Here is a 21,352-nt window from a genome sequence, read left to right on the forward strand (position 1 = left end):
AAGGTTGGAATGTCAGTTCTTAATTCTAAGCCAATGTAGGAGCTTGTAGAAAGTTCAGTTTTAATAATTTGCTAACGGTACAACTGTAAAATTGGAGTGTTATTCAGGACCAGTTAGAGTACTCGTGCTAGAAGCTGCTCTCCTTTCTTCCCAAGTCCAGAGGGGCGCTGAGGACACTGAAGCAGAACAGCTCACCCCTCAGTCTTCTCAAGCTCCTCGAAAACATGTGCCACACATTTGTCTTTTGTGCTTCCTCCAAAGCAGGTGCTTTGTTAGGAAGAAAAGCTCCTGGAGCTTTAGCCTCAACTCCCAATTGCTCTGTGTGTAACTGGAGAAGATGGATTTACTGCTGTGCAACACTCAGAGAAAGGCTTGTTGATGCTAACGAAGTCTGTAATGTTCTTGTGACACCTGGTTCAGACTAATACCTTTCCATTTATAAAGTTATGCTTCATGACTGAAATCCCAAACTCACAATCAGAGATTATGAAATCAGAGGAGTAAGGAGCTGGATGAGCTTTGTGTCCTCCTGCTGAGTGTGCCAGACTAGAAAAACAACTGTAAAAGCACCGTGCCTCTCCCTTCATTTCTCAAGGGCACTGTAAGAAAGGCCAACTGTGCAGAAGAAGAAACAACTGAACTGATGATCTACAAAATAAAGCAGAAAGCAGAAAAAGCACGTTTTCCATGTCAACCATACTTATCTTTGGTGTTAGCAGTATAGAGAGTAAAACGTTTTGTTACAAACAATGATTTCTGTTGACTTAAGTCTAGCAAGTTAAGTGGCTGAAAAAATATCTTCTCTGTATTATGGAAGCTGAAGCACACTACATTTCATTTATACAGACAATGGAAAACAGGCTTGTCATCTTCATTATTTTTTCTGGTTCATTTTCTTGTATTCTTCTTATTGCAACGTTACAGCTCTAAACAACACTGTAAGTGCATCTGGAGAAACAAGTTAAAATAACTTGATTATATTCAAGTGCCACGACTACATACAAAGTGACTTTCCACACCAAGAGCCCATTCTTTAAGAGTAACTGTTCTGCAAATTCAAGTTGACACTGATTGATCTAAAACAGCAACAATCACAACACAACTTCAGGTAATCACCATCAAATGTCATCAAGCAAAAATAGTCTTTATTCAAATCTCATGGAAACAGGGATCACTGTACTTTGCAAGACGGGGAAAAAATAAATAAAAAATTAATATAAAACAAGGATATTGTCACAATACCAGAATATGGAACTCTATTTTCCCACAGATTACTGCAAGTACCTTTTTATCCCCTTTTGACTGTGCTATTCACAACTCTGTAAGTCCAAAAATATGAAACGGAAGTAGTATGAAACTTAAGACTTAGCACTTCCACTAAATGGCATACAGCAAAGGGCATCAATTCAAGGGCAAAGATTGTTGAAGCCATCATACCTACCTATCAGTCATCACTGCAATCTCATAAACCCACTATGGTGCAGTGCTCGCTCTCTGCAAAGCTCTTCCTGGAAAACAGGGCCATTTCAGTGATCTAGGAAGAACTGTATTCTAAGAGAACCTTTCTATAGAGTAGTAAAAGAGCTGAACAGCCTTGCACCAGAGAGCATTACAGAGAGTGAGTACTGCCACTAACAATGACAGACACACCATCAGGGCAGTTAAAAATATACAGCATTGACATGTTTTCTACTTCAATCACTTGTGCTACAACTACCAAACACGTACAAAAGACTTCTCTGACTGTTCCAAGTATGGTTGCAGCAAGGTTAGGATCTGGAGCGAGACCTTGACCGCGATCGGGAATGTGACCTAGAGGCAGACCTAGACCTAGACTTGGACCGGGACCTCGGTTTTGAAACAGATTTTGACCTGGAACGGGAATCCGATTTGACATTTGGTTTTGACTTGGAAATAGACCTAGACCTAGAGCGAGACACCACATGGGCAGCTGCATCCTCACCCTCACCTTTTGTCTCCTTTTTGTCAGACTCTGATTTTAGATGTTCCTTTTCTTTGGAGACTGACCTGGACTGCTCACGGCTGTCCTTCCTTTTTTTCTTGCTACTTGGTTTGCTATCTCGCTTGCTGCGCCTCTTGCTTTTCTCACTCTTGCTGCAGCTCCTGCTTCTACTTCTGCTGTCATCCCTGCTTCTCTTCCTATTTTTCCTTTTCTCCTTACTGTGGCTCCTGCTCCTACTCTCATTCCTGCTCTTGCTCCTACTTCTAGCTTTGCTAATGCTCTTTTCCCTATCTTTGCTTCTACTCCTCAAGCTCTCCCTTGTCTCTCCCCTGTCCTTGCTTCCACTCCTGCTCCTGCTCTTTTCCTTGCTGCGGCTCCTGCTCTTTTCTTTCTCATCACTGTTATGGAGAGTGCCCTCAGATTTATCTTTACTTTTGTTCCGCGATTTCTCTGCACTCCTGCTGCGGCTCCTACTTTTATCCTCTTTACTTGGAGTCCTGCTTTTCTCTTTTTGGCCTCTGCTACGGCTCTTGCTTCGACTACGGCTCTTGCTTCTGGAACGGGACACAGACCTGAAAGGGAAAAGGCAACAGACAACTTCACTTTAATGCAGCCTGGATTTGACTAGTGCTTAAATACTGTGCACAAGTCAGAAAAAAAAACACCACTTTTCCCCACTTAAATGAGAAGCGCCATCCTAAATTTAAGTGACTAACCCCCGTTTCTTTCACCATGAAGACGTACCTGGATCTTGATCTACTCTTGGAGCGACTGCTGCTGGCACTGCGGCTCCGGCTCTTATGAGAATGCCTGCTTCGAGAACGAGACCTAGAACAAAATCAATCAGCTCAACGTTAGCATGTGCCCATGGAGAGCTTCTGGTCTCCTGCAGGTAAAGGCCCACAGCATTGAAGCATCTTTCAAGATCTCTTGAACATTTGAGAAACCTTGGGACCCTTATGCAGGAGGCACAACACACCAGTGTTTACTTAGCTAAAGGCTACAATAGGTCCGCTTCATTTTGCAGCTTATTATTATGAACTACTTATAGAGCTGCTATCTGCTGACCTGCACACATCACTCAGGAGTGGTAAAGACATGAGAGAACAGCAGGAATCATGACTGACTGAGAGAGGAAAATCCACATGAAATCAAGCTTGAAATTCATGAGTTGTTCCACGAACAGCATAAGTTTGCCTGAATTTTATTACAAAGTTCTATCCCAAAATGGAATGTGGCAGTGTGTGCTGAAGCATTTCTCTTGATCATACAAAGTAGGAAGTACGTCTCTACAAACAAGGACTGGATGGGGGTTTCCAAATTGAGGAAGAACTGTTAGCCCTGGTGCCTAGAGCAGAACACAGTGTTCAGAACTGAAGTGTCAGAAGTACCTTCTGCTTCATTCTCTATGCACAGCTCCACCTGCCACACAGCATTCCTCTGCAAGAAAGCAAGGACTACAGACTTAATGGAGTTGGGAAGAGGAGTAGCATACTGCCATGTATTTAGGTAACTGATACACACACTAAAGAAAACACTTCTGATATGAGATTTCCCTTGGTGACTTCCTGGTAACTAGTAAGTTCTCAAAAACTTGGTTTATTGAGAAGTCAGAACACTTCCAAGGTATTTTAGAACCCGCTGCGTGTTCATATAATTGCAGTTAGATTCAGCCTCAGTGATGCCACCAGGAGACATACCTTGAATGGCTTCGGCTTCTGGAGTAAGAGCGGCGCCGTCTTGATCCAGGTCTGTCTTCCACTAATCTAATCTTTCTGCCATTTACTTCTGTCCCGTCCAGCTTTTCAAGGGCTCTTTTCATGTCAGAATAGGATTTGAACTCAATCACACCTTCATTTTTCCTTCCTTTGTGTGCATCTGCATATGTCACTTCCCCTGCCTGACGCATATAATCCTAGAGGAAGAGGACAGAATAACCATTGCCTCAAATCCAGAGTCAGGCTTCCAGGCTCTGCTCATCTCTCAGTGATGCTTGCATAGCCTCTTCTAGTCACACAGATGTCAGCAAGGGTTTTAAACAAAGAGCATTTGCAGTACTAAAGCCAAAGTTCCTGAGCAAGCCAAGTAACACACTACAATTTCACAGAGTTTGTGCGATTAGAACTAAGGCAGCACTGATAATTTGAGCCAAACAATTTAAGATCGCTCATCTAGAGTCTAATGTCAGCACGGTTGGGCTATGATAAAGTACAAAAGTGTTTCAAGAAATAGATGCTTGCTCTCTAAAATCTGTTTTCAAAGGTAACATGGGGAAAGGAACACCCTTAAAGGTTAAATATGAGAAGGCCTCACACAGGCAAGAAGGCTTTAAAGCAAGCAGACTTCCCTTCGTCCTCCACCTAGGCAGTACATCTCATTCTGCTGGAAGAAACCCCCACACAAATAAGAGCTGAATTCATTTTCCCACTTCATGCTACCTGGCTTCTCTGTTTCAATTACTAAGCAGGTGAGCCCTGCTCAGAGCAAGCTGTCACAGGGCCATCTCAGCCACTACTACTTCAGCTGCAATGGAAACAGCGCACAGAAATTTGGTTCAGTCTGTTTTTGACCCAGCTACTCCCATATTAATTACACTGAAATGAAAGCTATTCAGAGAAGCAATGCATCCAGTAGAGAATTAATCATGCCATGCTCTACTTACAATTTTTAATACCAGAAGCAAAGACAAGCTATTGATGGTGTGAAGCATTAACAAAAGACATTTGAAGAATCTCAGTACGTACCTGAACTAGTGTTACACATTCAATTACAGACCAGTCTGTACTACGTCAAAGTTTGTTTAGAACAAATTTTACACATCCTTAAAAGAGAACCATAAAGAAAGCGTTCCTGTAAGAACAAGTGTTTTCAACCATTGCTGCTAAGTTCAATTAGGAAACACTGTCTTTCTGCACCTATTATTGGAATGCTGCTCCCTGTCCTGCCCCTCTAGTCCACTATGCAGATAACCACAAGTCAACACCACCTCCAGGGGACTCAGATGTAGTGCTTGTCTACACAGTGTTACCCAACATTTCCACTGCTGAGAATCACTTTCCATTCCTTCAGACTTTGAGAGAACGTTCACTTTTGGCAGAGATGGTTGCTCATTCGGGAAGCATCCTCTCCCTGAAACAGCCTTTAAAACAGTTTTTCATGCTGTGGAAATTTTTAAGAGGGACTGTGCAAGAATGATGCTATCTTTTCCAAACAGCTCCTAGAAGCTGATGGTTAAAATCCAAACAGGCAAGGGCAAACTCCTTTGTCTCTGGCGACTCCTACCACGGGCCTGACTGAAGTGTTTCTACAATAACAGCTTAACAATAATCATCATCTGTAAGTGACGGTTTGTTAAGGCAAATGTTTTTCTCCCACCATCCGAGGACACCAAGCCTGCAACTGCAGCTCCCAATGTTGCATGCAACACTAATGGCTTTTTATACACAAATACACATCAAGACTGACTTAATGTGCTTCAAAAAAATCTACTTGTATGCATATGAGCACACAGATTTACTAACATGTTGGAGTTAAAAAAAAAAAAAAAGACAGGCGTATGAGTTTTCTTTGATGAAACAGAAGCTAACTTTTTTACCCTTTGTGCTCTTTAACAGAGAAAGGGTAAAGAAAGGGGCCCCATACCTTAAGATCTTGCCAACTGCAGCGGCTTGACAAATTTTCCACAATCAATCTGTATTCTGTACGGGTAGGAGGACCGTACTTATCTCTTCCGCTTCTTCTATAACCATATCCACCTTTAGGAGGTGACAAGCAGACAGCAGTACTTCAACCAGGGAAATGGAGCACTCAGTCTACACCCCCCCAACAAAAACGTTCTGCCCCATCTGTTTCCAAATGCATTCAAAATTCACACACCCACAAGTCTACAAAAAAATAAATCCCCCTTGTATAAAACGTTACAAAGATCCAAAGTGTTAAAAATTATTACAAGCACATAATTAAAGCTATGCACAGAACTATAATTAAGTTAAAAGTAACATGCAATTAAGTTTACTCTTTAAAACAGATTGAAAGAAGAAACCAAATTAAACCAGTTTACTAATGTTACTTACATTGCTTACAAGTTTTCTGAGTATTTGATATGAATAAAGATTTTCAGGCACCTATTTCAGATTAATCTCATCTGTCTCTAACCCTTGGGATCCTCACCACCCAGGTCTAATGGGAAAAGGTTGCAGTTGTCACATGGCTTCCTTTTTTGGTCAGCCAAGGGCCACAAGTTCAAAGAGCCACTCATGGAAAGGTAACCCAAGGTCAGCAAATGGAACAGGCAGTCATCTTAGCCTCAAAGGACTCTTAATTAAAACATTGAGGTCTTTGTTAAAGCTATGTTAAACATCACATTGCAAATAAACCATTAAAATAGTTAAACAAAACGATAATAAAAAAATAGTACAAGAAAGCATGTTTATTAATTTATCCATTAAAATAGTTTAATACAACAAGTTAAATATTCAGATCAACAGTTACATTTACAATTACAAAACACTATTCACAACTTCATATCATTTTCTTTTAAAATTACTTAAAAAATAAAAAAATAAAAACAAGCAAAAATATTTTATTTAAAATAAGTCACTGATACAAATGCATTGTAGTGCTTACTGCGTCCAGAACCATAACTGCTGTCACGACGTGGGCCTCTGGCATGCTCAACGATCACTCTTTCCCCACAAAGATCTTTACCATTTAGCTCATAAACAGCATCATCTGCATCTCGCAGGTCATCGAACTCAACGAAGCCATACCTGGAGAGACAGGGGGAGAAAATAAAGAGAAGAGAATCACTCAAAACTGAGCCTGAGGTCTTCATACTCGCAACGGCTGTCTCTGCAGAACCACACGAGGTACCTCTGTGTGCTGTCCTTTAGGTGAACACCTGGTTCTGCTGAGAAACTGTATTAATTTAAGTACCCCTCATGGAAATGCTCATCTACCTATGCAAATACATGGGGTCTGCACATTGTGCTTTAAAGGCCAAACAAAAAAAAGAAAATGTGAGGTCAGAAAAAGGGATTTGCTTTTGCTCTTAAATAGACTCATTTTACTCGACTGTGGGCAGTAACAGCCCAGAAGGCACTTTATGTCCACCAGATTATAATAGCCCCAAACTTCAGAGAGCATAGGGAGACCAAACCTTGCTATGAGATTTTAAAAAAATGCAGCAACAGCAACTAGAAATGAGTTCCTGGGGTGAACAGAGGGCACCTGCAGCCAACACAGTGCAAAGACAGCGCTGGGTGCAGGCCCAAGGAATCACAAAATCGAGGCTGGAAATCACCTCCAAAATCATCTGTCCAACCATCCACCAACCACCAATATTGGCCATTGCACCACGTCCTGTGTACACATCTACACAGCTCTTCAACACCTCCATGGACAGCCTGCAAGAACCCAATCCCCTCAGTCAGGATCCCTGAGGATGGTTTTTAAAACCATTTCTTACAGCTGCTTCTCAGGGCACGCTGGCGATTTGCTTAAGGCTGCAGAGCAAATTCAGGGGAGCACTGAAGAAAAACTCAAGCCTGCCAGTTCCTAAGCACATGTTTAAAGAAAATAACATTGTGTAAAATGCCCATCACCATGCATTTGTAGGGTTTTTTTATTTATTTATTGTTGTCCACCCACCAAAACACCTTCAAGAAGTCCCACAGAGAGGATTCTGACCAGCCAAACCTCAGCTAAAAACGTTGTACTTCCTTCTCCTCGTTTGCTCCAAAAGGAATGACAACATATCTACCCTGTGCTGTTCATCCTATTCACCAAAGAGTGTAATAACACAAAAGTAGCCCTAGAATAAGATGGGCCAGCAACAACAAAATCACATTCTATACCACTCATAAATGAAAGTAATGCTGATCCACCTGTTAAATGTGTGTAATATTGCACTGTATGATCCAAACCCATGAATCAAACCCCTTCAGAAGCATAGTTTTACACCACAGAAAGCCACGACTGCTGACACAGCTTTAACTACAGCAATCTGAACCTGCTGTTATTTGACAGCAGTGCAAGTAAATCTTCTTTTAAATGTCTACTATTACTACTTCATATGTGGCATAAAACTACTTACTAAAAACGTCAACGCAATTTACTCCAGATAATGTGAAGCTACACCATTTTCTGCTCTAGGATAAGGGGAAAAAAAAAAGGAAATTCTCTTGAAAGAGAATTTAACAGCTTACAGTCCATTCCAATTCATGTGATGTCTTTGAGTCTTCCTGCTCAGATGAAGCTACAGTCAGGAAAGGGAATATCAGGGTGTTCGCAAGGAAAAGCATCTTCAGACTGCTTGAAACATAACAGTCATTTAAATGAGTTACTGAAGTTATAACCTCAGAAAACATTCAAATTTCAATATTTAGAACTTCAACTATTTAAGCATCCCTTAAGATCTGGTAATCATTCTTTGAAATTGCTTCAGTATTGATAAACATTGCCACCAATGGTCTGCTAGCAAAGCTGAACACCTGAAAGCAACAGAAAAAAGTCTCATTCACCTCCTCTAATATTAAGGAAGAGAAAGGCACGAATCCTTTGGAACGATAAGAAGAGTTCAGTGGAATTGTCACTCCTGACATCCAGCTGTGCTGGCTATCACCATATTGTGACACCAACCTAATTTTTTAATACTAGCTGCTCTCACCGAAGTCAAATATTTCACAGGGAAATCAAATCACTTCTCTTTAGGCAACAAACACAGTTTTTGAACTTAGCGAGATGAAAGAACTGAAGCTTGAAGCTTCTGCCTTTGATCTCTGCTCCTCAATGCGTTGCAGAAGTTACGTCCCTCCTCTCGCAGGGTTTCTCCAAGGCGAAGCCACGAAAACCAGAAAGCTGCTCAGAGTGATGCAGGGCAGGGAAGTACACAGACAGAATTATTTGTTAAAGCTAGCAAGATTGCAAATTGGTCTCACCACCAGCAAAAGCTTCCAGCTTTCAAGTTATTACTGCTAGTTTTTCTCATGCTTTCAGAAGATAAAAAAGCAGGCTGAAAAGTCCAATTTTCTGGTCACTTAATACACACTACTGCCGTGCACAGCTCCAGATGTCCATGTAGAAAAATACGTGAGAACTATGAGCACACAACCAGAAACTTCAAACAGAAACAGAAGGACCTACAAGGAAAAGACGTTTATTCTCTGGTCCTTCCCTCAGGTAAACATTGTTCAAAGACTTTGAACTGCAAACTAAAGTTACAACTAGCAACACTGAAGACCCAGCAAAGCCTTCAGGACTCTGCTGCATCACATTTCAATCTCATCTCATTGCTGAAGCACTTCAGCTTAGCTGCTAAAATACTGACAGGCTGATCTCCTGCAGGCTGAGCGCTGCCAACAGCCCACCAGCTTCCAGAAGAAACTGAAAGACTCTACAGAGTGAAACACAGTGCAGTCATTTTTAATCATTTGCTAAGCACTACTAAAAATAAGCTGACAAGAAAGGATCATTGGGCAAACAAAGCAATGGAGTGCTCCAGCAAATGTCGAGCACGAGGCGAACCCAAGCAGAACAGCATCAAATCTGATAGTTTGAGTCAATAGCTATCCAACTGGAATTTAAATACAAGCCACCAGGAGCCTGCAGAGACAGCTTCAGGGTAATGCCCTATAAATGTCCGTCCTAGAAACGTACATGGAGCTCTATCTAACCCACAGCAGAAGCAACCTACCACAGAATCAGCAGACAGCAAGGCAGATGACCACTCAGTTACAGTTTCCTGTATCCCTCCAGTTATCTGCAACTTTTGAACTCTGTCTCCCCCAAGTGAACTTTGGTGTCGCACTCAGGACATTCACACTGTAGGTACGGGCTGTGCCTTCCCTTTCACTCTGCAGCCCGTTGTAATTGGCACTCAGGATGCCCTGAGTGATGCTTTCAGCTTTGGCCACCTGAACTCAACACAACTCCCCACAGAGCACATCTAAATGCTCAGCTGGCATGGAAGGGCCACTACTTCAAAGAAATTTCTCAATAAAGCAAGAGGACCAGCTGCATCAGACATGCAATTTGGTAGATCCCTTCATTAACAGATGTTTTTCCCCACTGACATCTGCTATGAAGTACAAATATTTCTTTCAGAGGTTTCATAAAACAACATAAAAACAAGATACCCCTTGAGTTCCAACAATGTGCAACGAAATATCTAAGCAGACTTTAATATTACCTGGCTAAAACATCAATATGTGCACACTTCTTTGTTTTAATAACTGCTTTTATTTGTCTTATGCACCTGTTAAATGTCCACCTCCCAGTAAAGCCAGTGTAACAGTTTAGCAAGCTTTATGTTATGCTCTAACTCTTACATGAGATCCATTTACAAACAGAACATTAGCTCTGGGCTAATAGCAACAAATTCCATATCCCACTCAGTCTTCTAAACAAGACTTCGAGTCGGGTTTCTTACAAAGATGCCAGTGCTCATTAGGCGGGCAGCTTCAAGAAACAGGAAAAAAGAAAGCAGCAATTTGTTTCCTCTTGAGAATCCATACTTGAATGTCTCATGCAAGTGCTAATGGATCAGGATCCAACCCTTTAAATACAGCAAGGAGTCCTTACGTTGCCACAGGTGCACAGCTGCAGGGGAGGCTGCCCATGGGCATCCTACCCTGAATGCTGGGGAGGGGCAGGTGCTCAAATACACCTGCATGGGGAACCACTGCCGCCCCACCAGGCTGGGTGCTGGGAAGTGGCTGCACCACAGCTCAGCCCAGATGAGAGGCAACAAAGAATCACAGAATAGCCAGGGTTGGAAGGGACCCCAAGGATGACGAATCTCCAACCCCCTTGTAACATGCAGGGCCACCAACCTCCACATTTAACAGCAGCCCAGGCTGCCCATGGCCCCATCCAACCTGGCCTTGAACACCTCCAGGGATGGACGGGGCATCCACAGCCTCTCTGGGCAGCTGTTCCAGCACCTCACCACTCTCACAGCAAAGAACTTCCCCCTGACATCCAACCTCAATCTGCCCTCTCTCAATTTAAAACCGTTTCCCCTTGTCCTGCTATTATCAACCCTTTCCAAGAGTTGATTTCCCTCCTGTTTGTAGGCTCCCTTTAGGTCCTGGAAGGCTGCACTGAGGTCACCCCTCAGCCTTCTTTTCTCCAGGCTGAACAAGCCCAGCTCCTTCAGCCTGTCTTCGTAGTGGAGGTGCTCCAGCCCCCTGATCACCTTTGTGGCTCTCCTCTGGACCCTCTCCAGCAGCTCCCTGCCTTTCTTGTACTGGGGGCTCCAGACCCGGACACAGTGCTCACATGGGGCCTCACAAGAGCAGAGCAGAGGGGGACAATCACCCAATCACCTCCCCATCCCCGCTGGCCACCCCTCTTCTGACAGAGCCCAGGATCCCATTTGCTTTCTGTGCTGCAGGAGCACACTGCTGGCTCACGTTAAGCTTTCCATCCATCAGGACCCCCAGGTCCTTCATCGCAGGGTTGCTCTCAAGGACTCTTCCTCCCCTCCCATAACAGGACACCCCCAGCTCACACACGGCACTCTGCCCTCCCTCCCCAGCCGCCCTAAAACCCCACAGCCATACAGCCCCCCCCCCCCCCCCCCCCCCCCCGCGCATCCCAACGGCACCGACCGCCCTGCCCCCCCCCCCCCCCGTTACCATGGAAACCCACGCCCCTCACACCCCCCCACATCCCCACAACACCCCAAACTCCCTCACAGCCCCTCAACCCCCCGCCGCCCCTCAGAGCTGCCGCCTCCCAGCACAGCGAAGCCCGGCCCTCCTCTCAAGGCCGCCGTTTACGCAGGGCCGGGCCTGCGCTCCACCGATAAACCGAGCCGAGTTGGAGCGAACCGGGCTCACCCGTTCTTAAGGTCCACCTCGAGGATCTTGCCGTAGCCTTTGAAGAAACGCTCCACATCCCGTTCCCGCGCCTGGTAGCTGAGGCGCCCGATGTACACCCGCGGCATCGCGCCCGGGGGGGGCGGGAAGGGGCGGCGCCAAACGGCGGCGCTGCAACGTCACTACGCCGCGCGGCGACGAGTGTGTGGGGGGGATACGTCAGGATAAGCCACGCCCACATGAAGGTTCTTAAAAGGGCCATGGCACGAGTGGGCCCACCTGCCCCAAAGTCACCGGGTGGGGGATATCGACACCAATATCGGGGTCCCAAGGGTCTCCTCGGTATGAGACCATTCTAATGTTAATGAAATGCCACGGACCTCAGTGCTTCTTTTTTTTTTTTCTCCTTCCCTATTAGAAGACCCCAAAAGCCCGATTTTTGCCCCCCAAAAGGTGAAGTGGGACTGTAATTGTTATATGGGCTGTTGCTGAAAACGAGAAACCCGCTCCAAGGGCAGAGCTGCTCCCTCTACACTCCATGAGCCCCTGTTCCAGGCTCCTGGCGAGCTAACCTAACCCTAACACTGACCCCAACCCCCCATAGTGCTAATCACAGAATGGCCTGGGTTGAAAATGACCACAATGCTCATCCAATTCCAACCCCCTGCTGTGTGCAGGGTCGCCAACCAGCAGACCAGGCTGCCCAGAGCCACATCCAGCCTGGCCTTGAATGCCTGCAGGGATGGGGCATCCACAACCTCCTTGGGCAACCTGTTCCTAATGAGGCAGAGCCCACCCATGCTTCCCCTCTATGAGATGTGGGATTTCCCAGTCCTGAACTGGGAACAGCGAGAATTTCCAGGGGCTGCTGGAGCAACAGAATGCTTTGAGCACATAAACATTTATTGGCAGCATCTTACAAAAATAGATATATCAGATATCGATTTCCAAGAGGTTTCCCTGCGTGTTCCACAATCAGAAGTTGTGGTGGTTCAGTAACAGCAGCAAAACTGATTTCAAGTCCAGGCATTGGAAAAATCGTATTGATGGTGGTGAGCTGTTGGGGTGAGTCCAGGGGGTGGAAAATGTACCCACGTTGTCCAGTGTAACTCCAGCCTGCGTGGATGCCCTGCAATGATGCCAGCACTGCATGTGCTAAGTAGGGAAAAATCAACAACAAAAAAGTAATAATAATACTAATATTTCAAAAAGTGGTTTTGCAATTCAATCTGCTCCCTTCCCTTGAGACAGCCAAGGGAAGAGCTCAGGCTTTCTGCTGCAACAAATCTAAATGAGACCCAAGTCTCCCTCCAGAAGCAAACCCAGCCTCTGTTCAGTGCAGCCCCTGCAAAATTCCAGAGGCTTTTAATACCTGAAATTAAAAGAAAAAAAATAAAAGGAAAAAAAAAGAAACAATTTTTGCGAGAAGTCAGAGGAGGAGAATCTGCTTGGAGGAGACGAAGGGCTGCATAGAGGCCACCAAGGCCTCCCTGAAGTCCTCCAGTGGGACTGCAGTGCAGGCAGGAGTGCTGAGCTGCCCCTTCCGCACCATCTGGCACAGGGAATCCACCATGCTGGCCATGCTCTGCTTGTCTGGGAGAGAAGAAGGTGCTCGCTGTCACCCTGAACACTGACCCAACCCTAACCCAACTCTAATGCATCCCTAACCCCAAGCCTGCAGCTCACCATGGTCCTTCTTCCACTGGGTCATCCAGAAGCCGCGCAGCCTCACATCCCTGAAGATGAAGGCACTCTGCAGAAACAGGAGATGAGATCTGTCCTGTTCAGCCTGTTCCTGAGTTCTTGCTAGTGTGAGTAGCCTCGCTCAGAGCTCTAATTTGGGACAGATCCGCTTTGACAGGTTCACAGTAATGAAACACCACGTGCTGCAGCACTGAGCTGCGTCTCACTGGGATAAAACCCAGTTTCACATCAAGGAGACACACACAGCCCCAGCATGCAAGCACAGTTTGCACCAGGACAAGTTGGACACTTGGCATCTGTGGGGTTGTTTCAGTGCAGGGACTTCAGCGCAGTCCAAATCCTCCATGAGTGCAACCAAGAGACCCACAGCAGAATGCAAGGCAGCTCATTCCATAGCAAACCCAATCGGTTAAAAACAAAGACAGAAATTTGGAGGCTCTGAATGTGACGTCCAGACAGAGGATGCGCTGAACTCCTGCAGATGTACCCAAAACTATCCCTATACTCACCACTGGCACTGTCACGGGCTGCTTTGCCATTCCTCCATAGGTCACCATGGTCCCTTTGGGTCTGCAGGAGGTACAAGGCCATGGGTTGCCTATGGTCCCCAAGGTGCAGCTCTCCCCCATCGCACCCCATCCACATGGGCTCTGAGCCCAGCCCTCAGCCCAGCTCACTGCAGGTGCCGCAGCATCTCCGTCGTGCTCCTGCCTCCAACGCAGTTCAGGGCAAGCCGGGGCTTCGGGATGCTCTGCAAGAAAAAAGAAGGGAGCCCTTCATCAGCACTGTGCAGAGAGCTCCACTAAGCCCCATTCGTATTAATGGCTGGGGAATATATATGAGGCGATTAGTGAGTGGCTTAGAGAACTGTATCTATTCCCAGTGACTTACAGCCCAGATGTCATGCTGCCTGCCCTGACTCACAATGTGCTTATTGCACATTTTCCTTTTTGCTGCCCCTGCAGCTCCACTCGAGGTACAGAGCTGTGGGGCAGCCTCTCAGATGGCTCCACACTGAGGTACCTTAAATATCTCCTTCATCTCCGGCTTCCTCAGCGCATCCTCTGTCACAACGTGGTCTGCACCCAAGGCCAGCAGCCTCTCCACCAGCTGGGAAAGGTCGGGTCTGGAGGGAGAGAGGACTTGTGAGGCAGAGATCAGGGCATCCCCCACCTCCTCCTGCTGGAACAGAGCCGAGGGACAAAGGACCACAGGGATCACTGATGCCAACCCCTGGCTCCACATAGCACTGTCCCAAAACCAAACCCTCTGATGTCTCACAGCAGTGTCCAAATGCTTTCTGAGCTCTGGCAGCTGTGCCCACTGCCCCATGGACAGACTGTTCCATGCCCACCACCCTTTGGAGCAGAACCTTTCCCTAACCCCCACCTGTCTGTATGCTGACAGAGCTCCACGCTGTTCCCTCAGACAACAAGGTGTGTGACCTTGTCATAAAAGAAGATTAAGTTCATTAACCAGGACCTTCCCCTCATGAAATTGTGTTGGCTGTGACCAACACCGCACTGCCTCCCAGGTGTTTCTCAATAACTCTCAGAATAATCTCCATAATTTTGCCAGGCACTGAAGCGAGCCTGGCAGGCCTGTAATTACCTACAAAAGCCCCAGTGATGCACAGACTACACAAATGAACCACAGAAAACCGAAATAAAACAGAACCCGACTGAGTCTTCACCACCTTCTCTGGGCTGAACACGCTCAGAAGGAACCTCCTGTCCCCACGCTGTCCCTCCTTCCCCTTCTCCCACCCCACAGCGCTCACCTGTCCCTCACCACATTGATGGTCCTGATGCCCATAGCCTTTGCAATCTGGATGACAGCCTGCCCCACGCCGCTGTTGGCCGCGTTCTGGATGATGGAGTCCCCTGGGGAGCACAGGTTTGGCACAACCACGTGAGCTCACACCCCCCTCCCTCCTGCGTGACCCCAGCACACAACGTACCCGGCTCCAGGCTCTCGAAGTCGGTCAGCATGCGGAGTGCTGTGCAGGGGTTGATGCTGAGCGTGGCTGCACACAGCACTGGGATGTCACTGGGCACACGCAGCAGGTTGGCCTCGGGGAGCACGGCGTGTGTCCGCCACGTCCCTGTGCAGGGGGGAAAGGACAGCACTGCGACACCTTGCACTGCACCCCAACTCACATTGCTGCAGCGCTGCCTTGCGTTGCATGGGGGTGAACATCATACTGCAATATATTAAACCTTTTCCTCAACGGGTAGAGCCAGAACATGGAGGGAAGTAAAGAAAGAGAAAGCCTGAAACAACGTGCAGGATGGATGTACGTATATCTGATTTAACCCCTATCATCCATTTACTTTTTTTTCTTTTTTTTTTTCCCCTTTATGTTTAAAAATATCACATTTGGATCTTAACTAGATGGCTTTCGGTCTCCCATTAAGTGAAAAAGCCTTTTAAGAAGAAATAGGGAAGGAACAAGCTGTTACACTAAATGGGAACTGACAATTTCTCTGGCCATTGGCTGTTGGAATAGCACGAGAGGCATTTGTTGGAAAATAAATTCCCAGGCTTTCCCATCAGAGCACTATTAGGGAGGAAACTGTAATGAGACAGAACTGCCCTTGCACAGGTTAAACACTTTATCCTATGTCTTTACAGAGGCCATCAGCAGCTGTGACAAAACACAGCTTCTTTCCAGAGAGCAGATTGCTGTGATGCTCCATAATAGTGCAGAAGGGCCATAAAGGGTTTGCCATACAGAAAAGTAAATGATTTCTGAATTAAAGCTGAGCACAGAGATGGAGGCTCTGCATCCCCAACCTTCCCCCACGCAGACTGCACCCAGGGCCCATCCCCACACTCACCAAGCCCAGCATCAGCAGGGATGACGCAGTCCCCAGGACTCAGTGCCACCACGCCAGGACCGACCTCCAGCACGCGCCCAACGCCTTCATTGCCTGGCACAGCTGGCAGTGGGGCCAGGAGGGCATAGGTGCCTGCAGGGAGCAGGGTGAGAGCCACGCACAGAGCCAGGATAGGGACTGATGCACAGTGCAGGCAGCAAGAAACTACCTTGGATCATGTTGATGTCGGCCGGGTTGATGGGCGCTGCCAGCATCTTAATGAGGACATCTGAGTGTCCCAGTGCAGGCAGCTCCAGCTCCTTCAGCCTGGTGGGGACACAGTAATTGCAGAGAGATTCATTCCTGTATTACCTCTACAAAGCATCAGCCATAAGCGAAGCAGCACTATTTCCCCATCTACATTGCTACAGACTGGTCTCCTCCAGCAAGAAATAAAATCTCAATATCTAACAGAGCACCTGCACTGCTCCCCAGCCTGTCCCCCTGCTCACAGCATTGCCTCACATCATAGAATCACTGATGTTGGAAAAGACATCTAAGTTCTCTCAGTCCAACCCCCATCATGCCCACTAACCATGTTCCTCTGTGCCACATCTCCAAGTTTCTTTGAACACCTCCAGGGACAGCGACTCCATCACTTTCCTAGACAGCCTGTGCCAATGTGTTACCTCTCTTTCTGGGAAGAAACTTTTCCTCATCAGTTATATGGACTCAAAAGCACATCCTGCCCAGAGGACGCCTTCCAACCCCTTTGCCACCAATGGAAATCCATGGAAAACGCCCTTACACCATGGCTGGGTGAGGCAGAATCCAAAATTATCTGAACTGAACAAGATCTTCAAGGCTACCCAGTCAACGCAACCCATTGAGTGCCCCCAGCAAGCCATGCCCCTGCTAGTGAATATCTTCCCATCACCAAACTACTCAGCCCATTGCTGCTGTGCACAGGGAATTGCCATTCATTTTTTGGCTGCCTTGGGCTGTGCACCTTCCGTGTCCCACTGCCTGCAGATGCATCAAGCAGCATTCACACCACGACACACAGATGGGGACGATGGAGCTGGTGGTTGCCTGACCCACTGCAGGCCAAGGCAAAGTCATTTCCAGGAACCCATTTGAAAGATGAGGGCAATTTGAGCCACATTTAAGGAAGGTGAAGGAGGTGGCTGGACCCGGTGCTGCCAATTTTCAGGGCACTTATTTGCTGCAATTATGTGCTGCTAAATGTGTGTCATTAGAACAACCCACTGAATTTCCTTCACAGCTTGTCCTGAGCTGGCGAGGTGGTTTTCCCTTTTCCCCTTGAAACTGCCTGGGTGATGGATGTGGAGACAACTCAGAGTTCTGAATGTTTAAGATATGGGCAGCAGCCCAGTGTCAAGCTGCTGTAGAAAAATCTTTTTATTATAAAATAAAAAAACATGGAGGGATTTTTGGCCAAGGCTGCCAAAACCCAACGTTGTGCAAGAAGGCATTGTGCAAGGATGAGGCTGTGTCATTTGGAATGGGTTTGAGGGCTCATCTCACCCTGCCTGAGCTTTAGGGGAAGTCGGATCTGTTTCCAAACATCTGCAACAAGACACAGAGAGGTTCACCCATCACGAGGTGGGTCTTGCACAAGCAGCAGGGTGAGGATGGCTGCTCCTGCCCCAAATCTCAGTGCTGCTAAACAGTGTGGCACAATTAAATGGTCCAAAGAGAAATAATCATCTGCTTGCCTGCCCCAAAGAGTGGTTTGGGTTCTGCATGCGCCCAGACCATGCACCTGCACCTCCCATCATCCTGTGTAACTTGAAACAGCTCAGCTGCATCTGCACATCGCCAGCATTTCCTCTCTTGAAAAAGAAAGCAGAAAAAACTTCCCTCCTCTGAGCCTTTCTGGCCATAATTTGAAGAGAAATAAACCTGTACTGCTGTTGTGCCTTGGGTGGTGCAGCATCTGCAGGAACCCCTACCTGCAACCCCAGGAAACACTCTCACTCCTTACCCTGCATACTCAACTGGGGTCAAAGTGGGGTGCAGCAATGCAGGCTTCCCAGGGAATACTGAGGAACTGGGGGGCTGCCCCTATCCTGTGTGCTGAGCTATCCTGGACCCCCACACTGTGCATCCCCAAAAAACTCCACATCACCTCTATGTTTACCCCCACCCTCTACCCCTGCCCTGCACTGCCATGCACCCCCACCTCACCCCTACACCTGCTGTCCCCATTACAATGCACCCCTTATACACTCACCCCTGCATAGCTGCACCCTCTTCAATTATCCCCTGCCATAAACCCCCAAACATCTGAACTCCTGATACCTGCACCCCATACAATACACCCCCCTTGCAATGCAGCTCTCTATACTTGCGCCCTTTTGCAATGCACCCCCTCATATCTGCACCCCCTTCAACTGCGCCCCCCATATCTGCACCCCTGCAATGCACTCCCCCATATCTGCACCCCCCAATATCTGCATTCCCTTCAATTGTACCCCCCATATCTGCACCCCCTGCAATGCACTTCCCCATATCTGCACCCCCCATATCTGCACCCACCCCATATTTGTACCCCCTTCAATTGCAAATCCTATATCTGCACCCCCTTCAATTGCACCCCCTATATCTTCACTCCCCCATATCTGCACCCCCTGCAATGAACTCCCCCATATTTGCACCCCCCAATATCTGCACTCCCTTCAATTGCACCCCCTATATCTGCACTCCCCCATATCTGCACCCCCTTCAATTGCACCCCCTAAATCTTCACTCCCCATATCTGCACCCCCTTCAATTGCAAACCCCATATCTGCACCCCCCTATATCTGCACCCCCCCATATCTGCACCCCCTTCAATTGCACCCCCTAAATCTTCACTCCCCCATATCTGCACCCTCTGCAACACACTTCCCCATATCTGCACCCCCTTCAATTGCAAACCCCATATCTGCACCCCCTATATCTGCACTCCCCCATATCTGCACCCCCTGCAACACACTTCCCCATATCTGCACTCCCTTTAATTGCACCCCCTAAATCTTCACTCCCCCATATCTGCACCTCTTGCAATGCACCCCCCCATACCCGCACCCCCTACAATACACCCCCCATACCTGCACCCCTTCAACCGCACCCCCCATACCCGCACCCCCCCCATAACTGCACCCCATTCAGTGCATCCCTTACAAATCCCCCCTCTCCCTCCTTACTGCAGGACGTCCGCCGGCTCCCCGTGCCGCTCATAGATGAGTCCCTTCGGTTTGTTCCCGGCAGCGGCACAACGCGCCCGGACGGGATGAACCCGCAGCCCGCGCAGCACCGCCGCCACCACCCGCTGCATCCCGGCCCGGCACAGCGCGGCCGCCGGCGGCGTCACGGGGACAATCCCACCCCCACCGGGTCGGTCCCGCCCTCGCCTGGCCTTAAGGCGGCCTCGAGTGTGGCAGGGCAGCGCTGTAATGGCAGGTTATGCCGTTCCCGTCCCCGGTCGGGATGGTCTGAGCATCGCGGTGGGGCTGTTGGTGTCCTTGTGCACTGCAGGGAATTGGACCGCGTGGCCTTTAAGGGTCCATTCTAACTGAAACAATTCTATGATTCTATGGCGTATCATACCTTATTGTGCTATGCTGTACCTTACTATACCATGCCGTGCCATGCTATTTGGTACCTTGCAAATGGTAATACCTTACCATGCCATGGCTTACCATGCTATGCCATGCTATGCCATGCCATATGGAATCACAGAATGGCCAGGATTGGAAGGGATCTCAAGGATGATGAATCTCCAACCCCCTGCCTCATGCAGGGCCACCAACCTCCTCATTTAATACCAGCCCAGGCTGCCCAGGGCCCCATCCAACCTGGCCTTGAGCACCTCCAGGGATGGACGGGGCATCCACAGCCTCTCTGGGCAGCTGTTCCAGCACCTCACCACTCTCATAGCAAAGAACTTCCCCCTGACATCCAACCTCAATCTGCCCTCCCTCAATTTCAAACCATTTCCCCTTGTCCTGCAGTTATGTCCCCTTTCCAAGAGTTGATTTCCCTCCTGTTTGTAGGCTCCCTTTAGGTACTGAAAGGCTGCACTGAGGTCACCCCTCAGCCTTCTTTTCTCCAGGCTGAACAAGCTCAGCTCCCTCAGCCTGTCTTCATAGTGGAGGTACTCCAGTCCCCTGATCATCTTCGTTACCATACCATGCCATGCGATGCCTTACTATGCTATAACATGTCTTACCATACCATACCATGCCATGCGATGCCTTACCATGCCATGCCACACCATACCTTGCTATTCCATTCCATTCCATTCCATGCCATTCCATTCCATTCCATGCCATGCCACGCCATGCCACGCCATGCCATGCCATAGCACCCTGTAGCCCTGACTGTTTGTGCACTGATGCATTTTGTCCCCAGCAACCCTTCCCCTTCTCCCTGTCCCATCCCCAGCCCAAAGCACTCGTGCTCCTTCCATGCACAAAGAGCAGCAAGATGCTCACTGCATGGTTATTTAAAACAACAGACGATGCCTGAACCAGTGCTAAGAAAAAAAAAAAATCCTAATAGTAATTTAATCCGATGTTCGGTGTAATTGTCTTGAAGGAGAGATCTCATTTATTTTTCCAATTAAAGCTGATTACATCGGGGGGAAAAAAAAAGGGAAGTGAAGATGCTGCGTGTGCTTCTCATCTTGTCACTGCAGAATGAACAGTGGCTTCTACAAATAAATTCTTCTTGTAAAAATAAGTTCCTCTTACGAAAAAAGAACTGAAAATCAAGGGCAGCTCAGCGGGAAAGCTGAAGTGAAAGGCCAGTGTCAACTGGCATCGTGTTTCACGGTTGTTTTAATGGTAATAAAAAGGAAAAATAACATTTTGGGGCGTGAATTCCATGACTGGAGGAGGGATCAAGAGGAAGGGAAAGCCCTGGTGTTGGGAAAGAGCCTCTGTGAAGCAGCTGGTGAGGACTTTTCTGCCTTGCTGCTATTCTGGGTGAGGTTTGGAAAGGAGAGGGAGCTTTCAGCTCTGCCAACTGCTGCTCAA

At 47.6% G+C, this 21,352-nt stretch overlaps 2 protein-coding genes across 2 annotated transcripts; both read right to left on the bottom strand.

The window, feature by feature from the left end:
- Positions 1-1,123: 1,123 nt before the first annotated feature.
- On the bottom strand, positions 1,124-11,970 carry SRSF4 (serine and arginine rich splicing factor 4). The gene is made up of 6 exons (XM_031594940.2): positions 11,806-11,970; positions 6,590-6,732; positions 5,606-5,718; positions 3,664-3,878; positions 2,708-2,791; positions 1,124-2,535 (listed from the first exon to the last, which is right to left on the bottom strand). Exons 1-6 carry the CDS (start codon positions 11,910-11,912, stop codon positions 1,770-1,772), a joined length of 1,428 nt encoding a protein of 475 aa, XP_031450800.1. The 5' UTR covers positions 11,913-11,970; the 3' UTR covers positions 1,124-1,769.
- A 696-nt stretch (positions 11,971-12,666) lies between these two features.
- On the bottom strand, positions 12,667-19,685 carry MECR (mitochondrial trans-2-enoyl-CoA reductase). Its single transcript, XM_090123873.1, has 10 exons — positions 19,520-19,685; positions 16,537-16,634; positions 16,329-16,460; positions 15,449-15,592; positions 15,269-15,371; positions 14,512-14,614; positions 14,166-14,239; positions 13,998-14,058; positions 13,471-13,537; positions 12,667-13,377 (listed from the first exon to the last, which is right to left on the bottom strand). Exons 1-10 carry the CDS (start codon positions 19,648-19,650, stop codon positions 13,214-13,216), a joined length of 1,077 nt encoding a protein of 358 aa, XP_089979999.1. The 5' UTR covers positions 19,651-19,685; the 3' UTR covers positions 12,667-13,213.
- Positions 19,686-21,352: the final 1,667 nt, after the last annotated feature.

The sequence above is a fragment of the Phasianus colchicus genome, chromosome 24 (genome assembly GCF_987193195.1).
Source record: "Phasianus colchicus chromosome 24, bPhaCol1.hap1.1, whole genome shotgun sequence".
NCBI classification, from domain to species: domain Eukaryota; kingdom Metazoa; phylum Chordata; class Aves; order Galliformes; family Phasianidae; genus Phasianus; species Phasianus colchicus.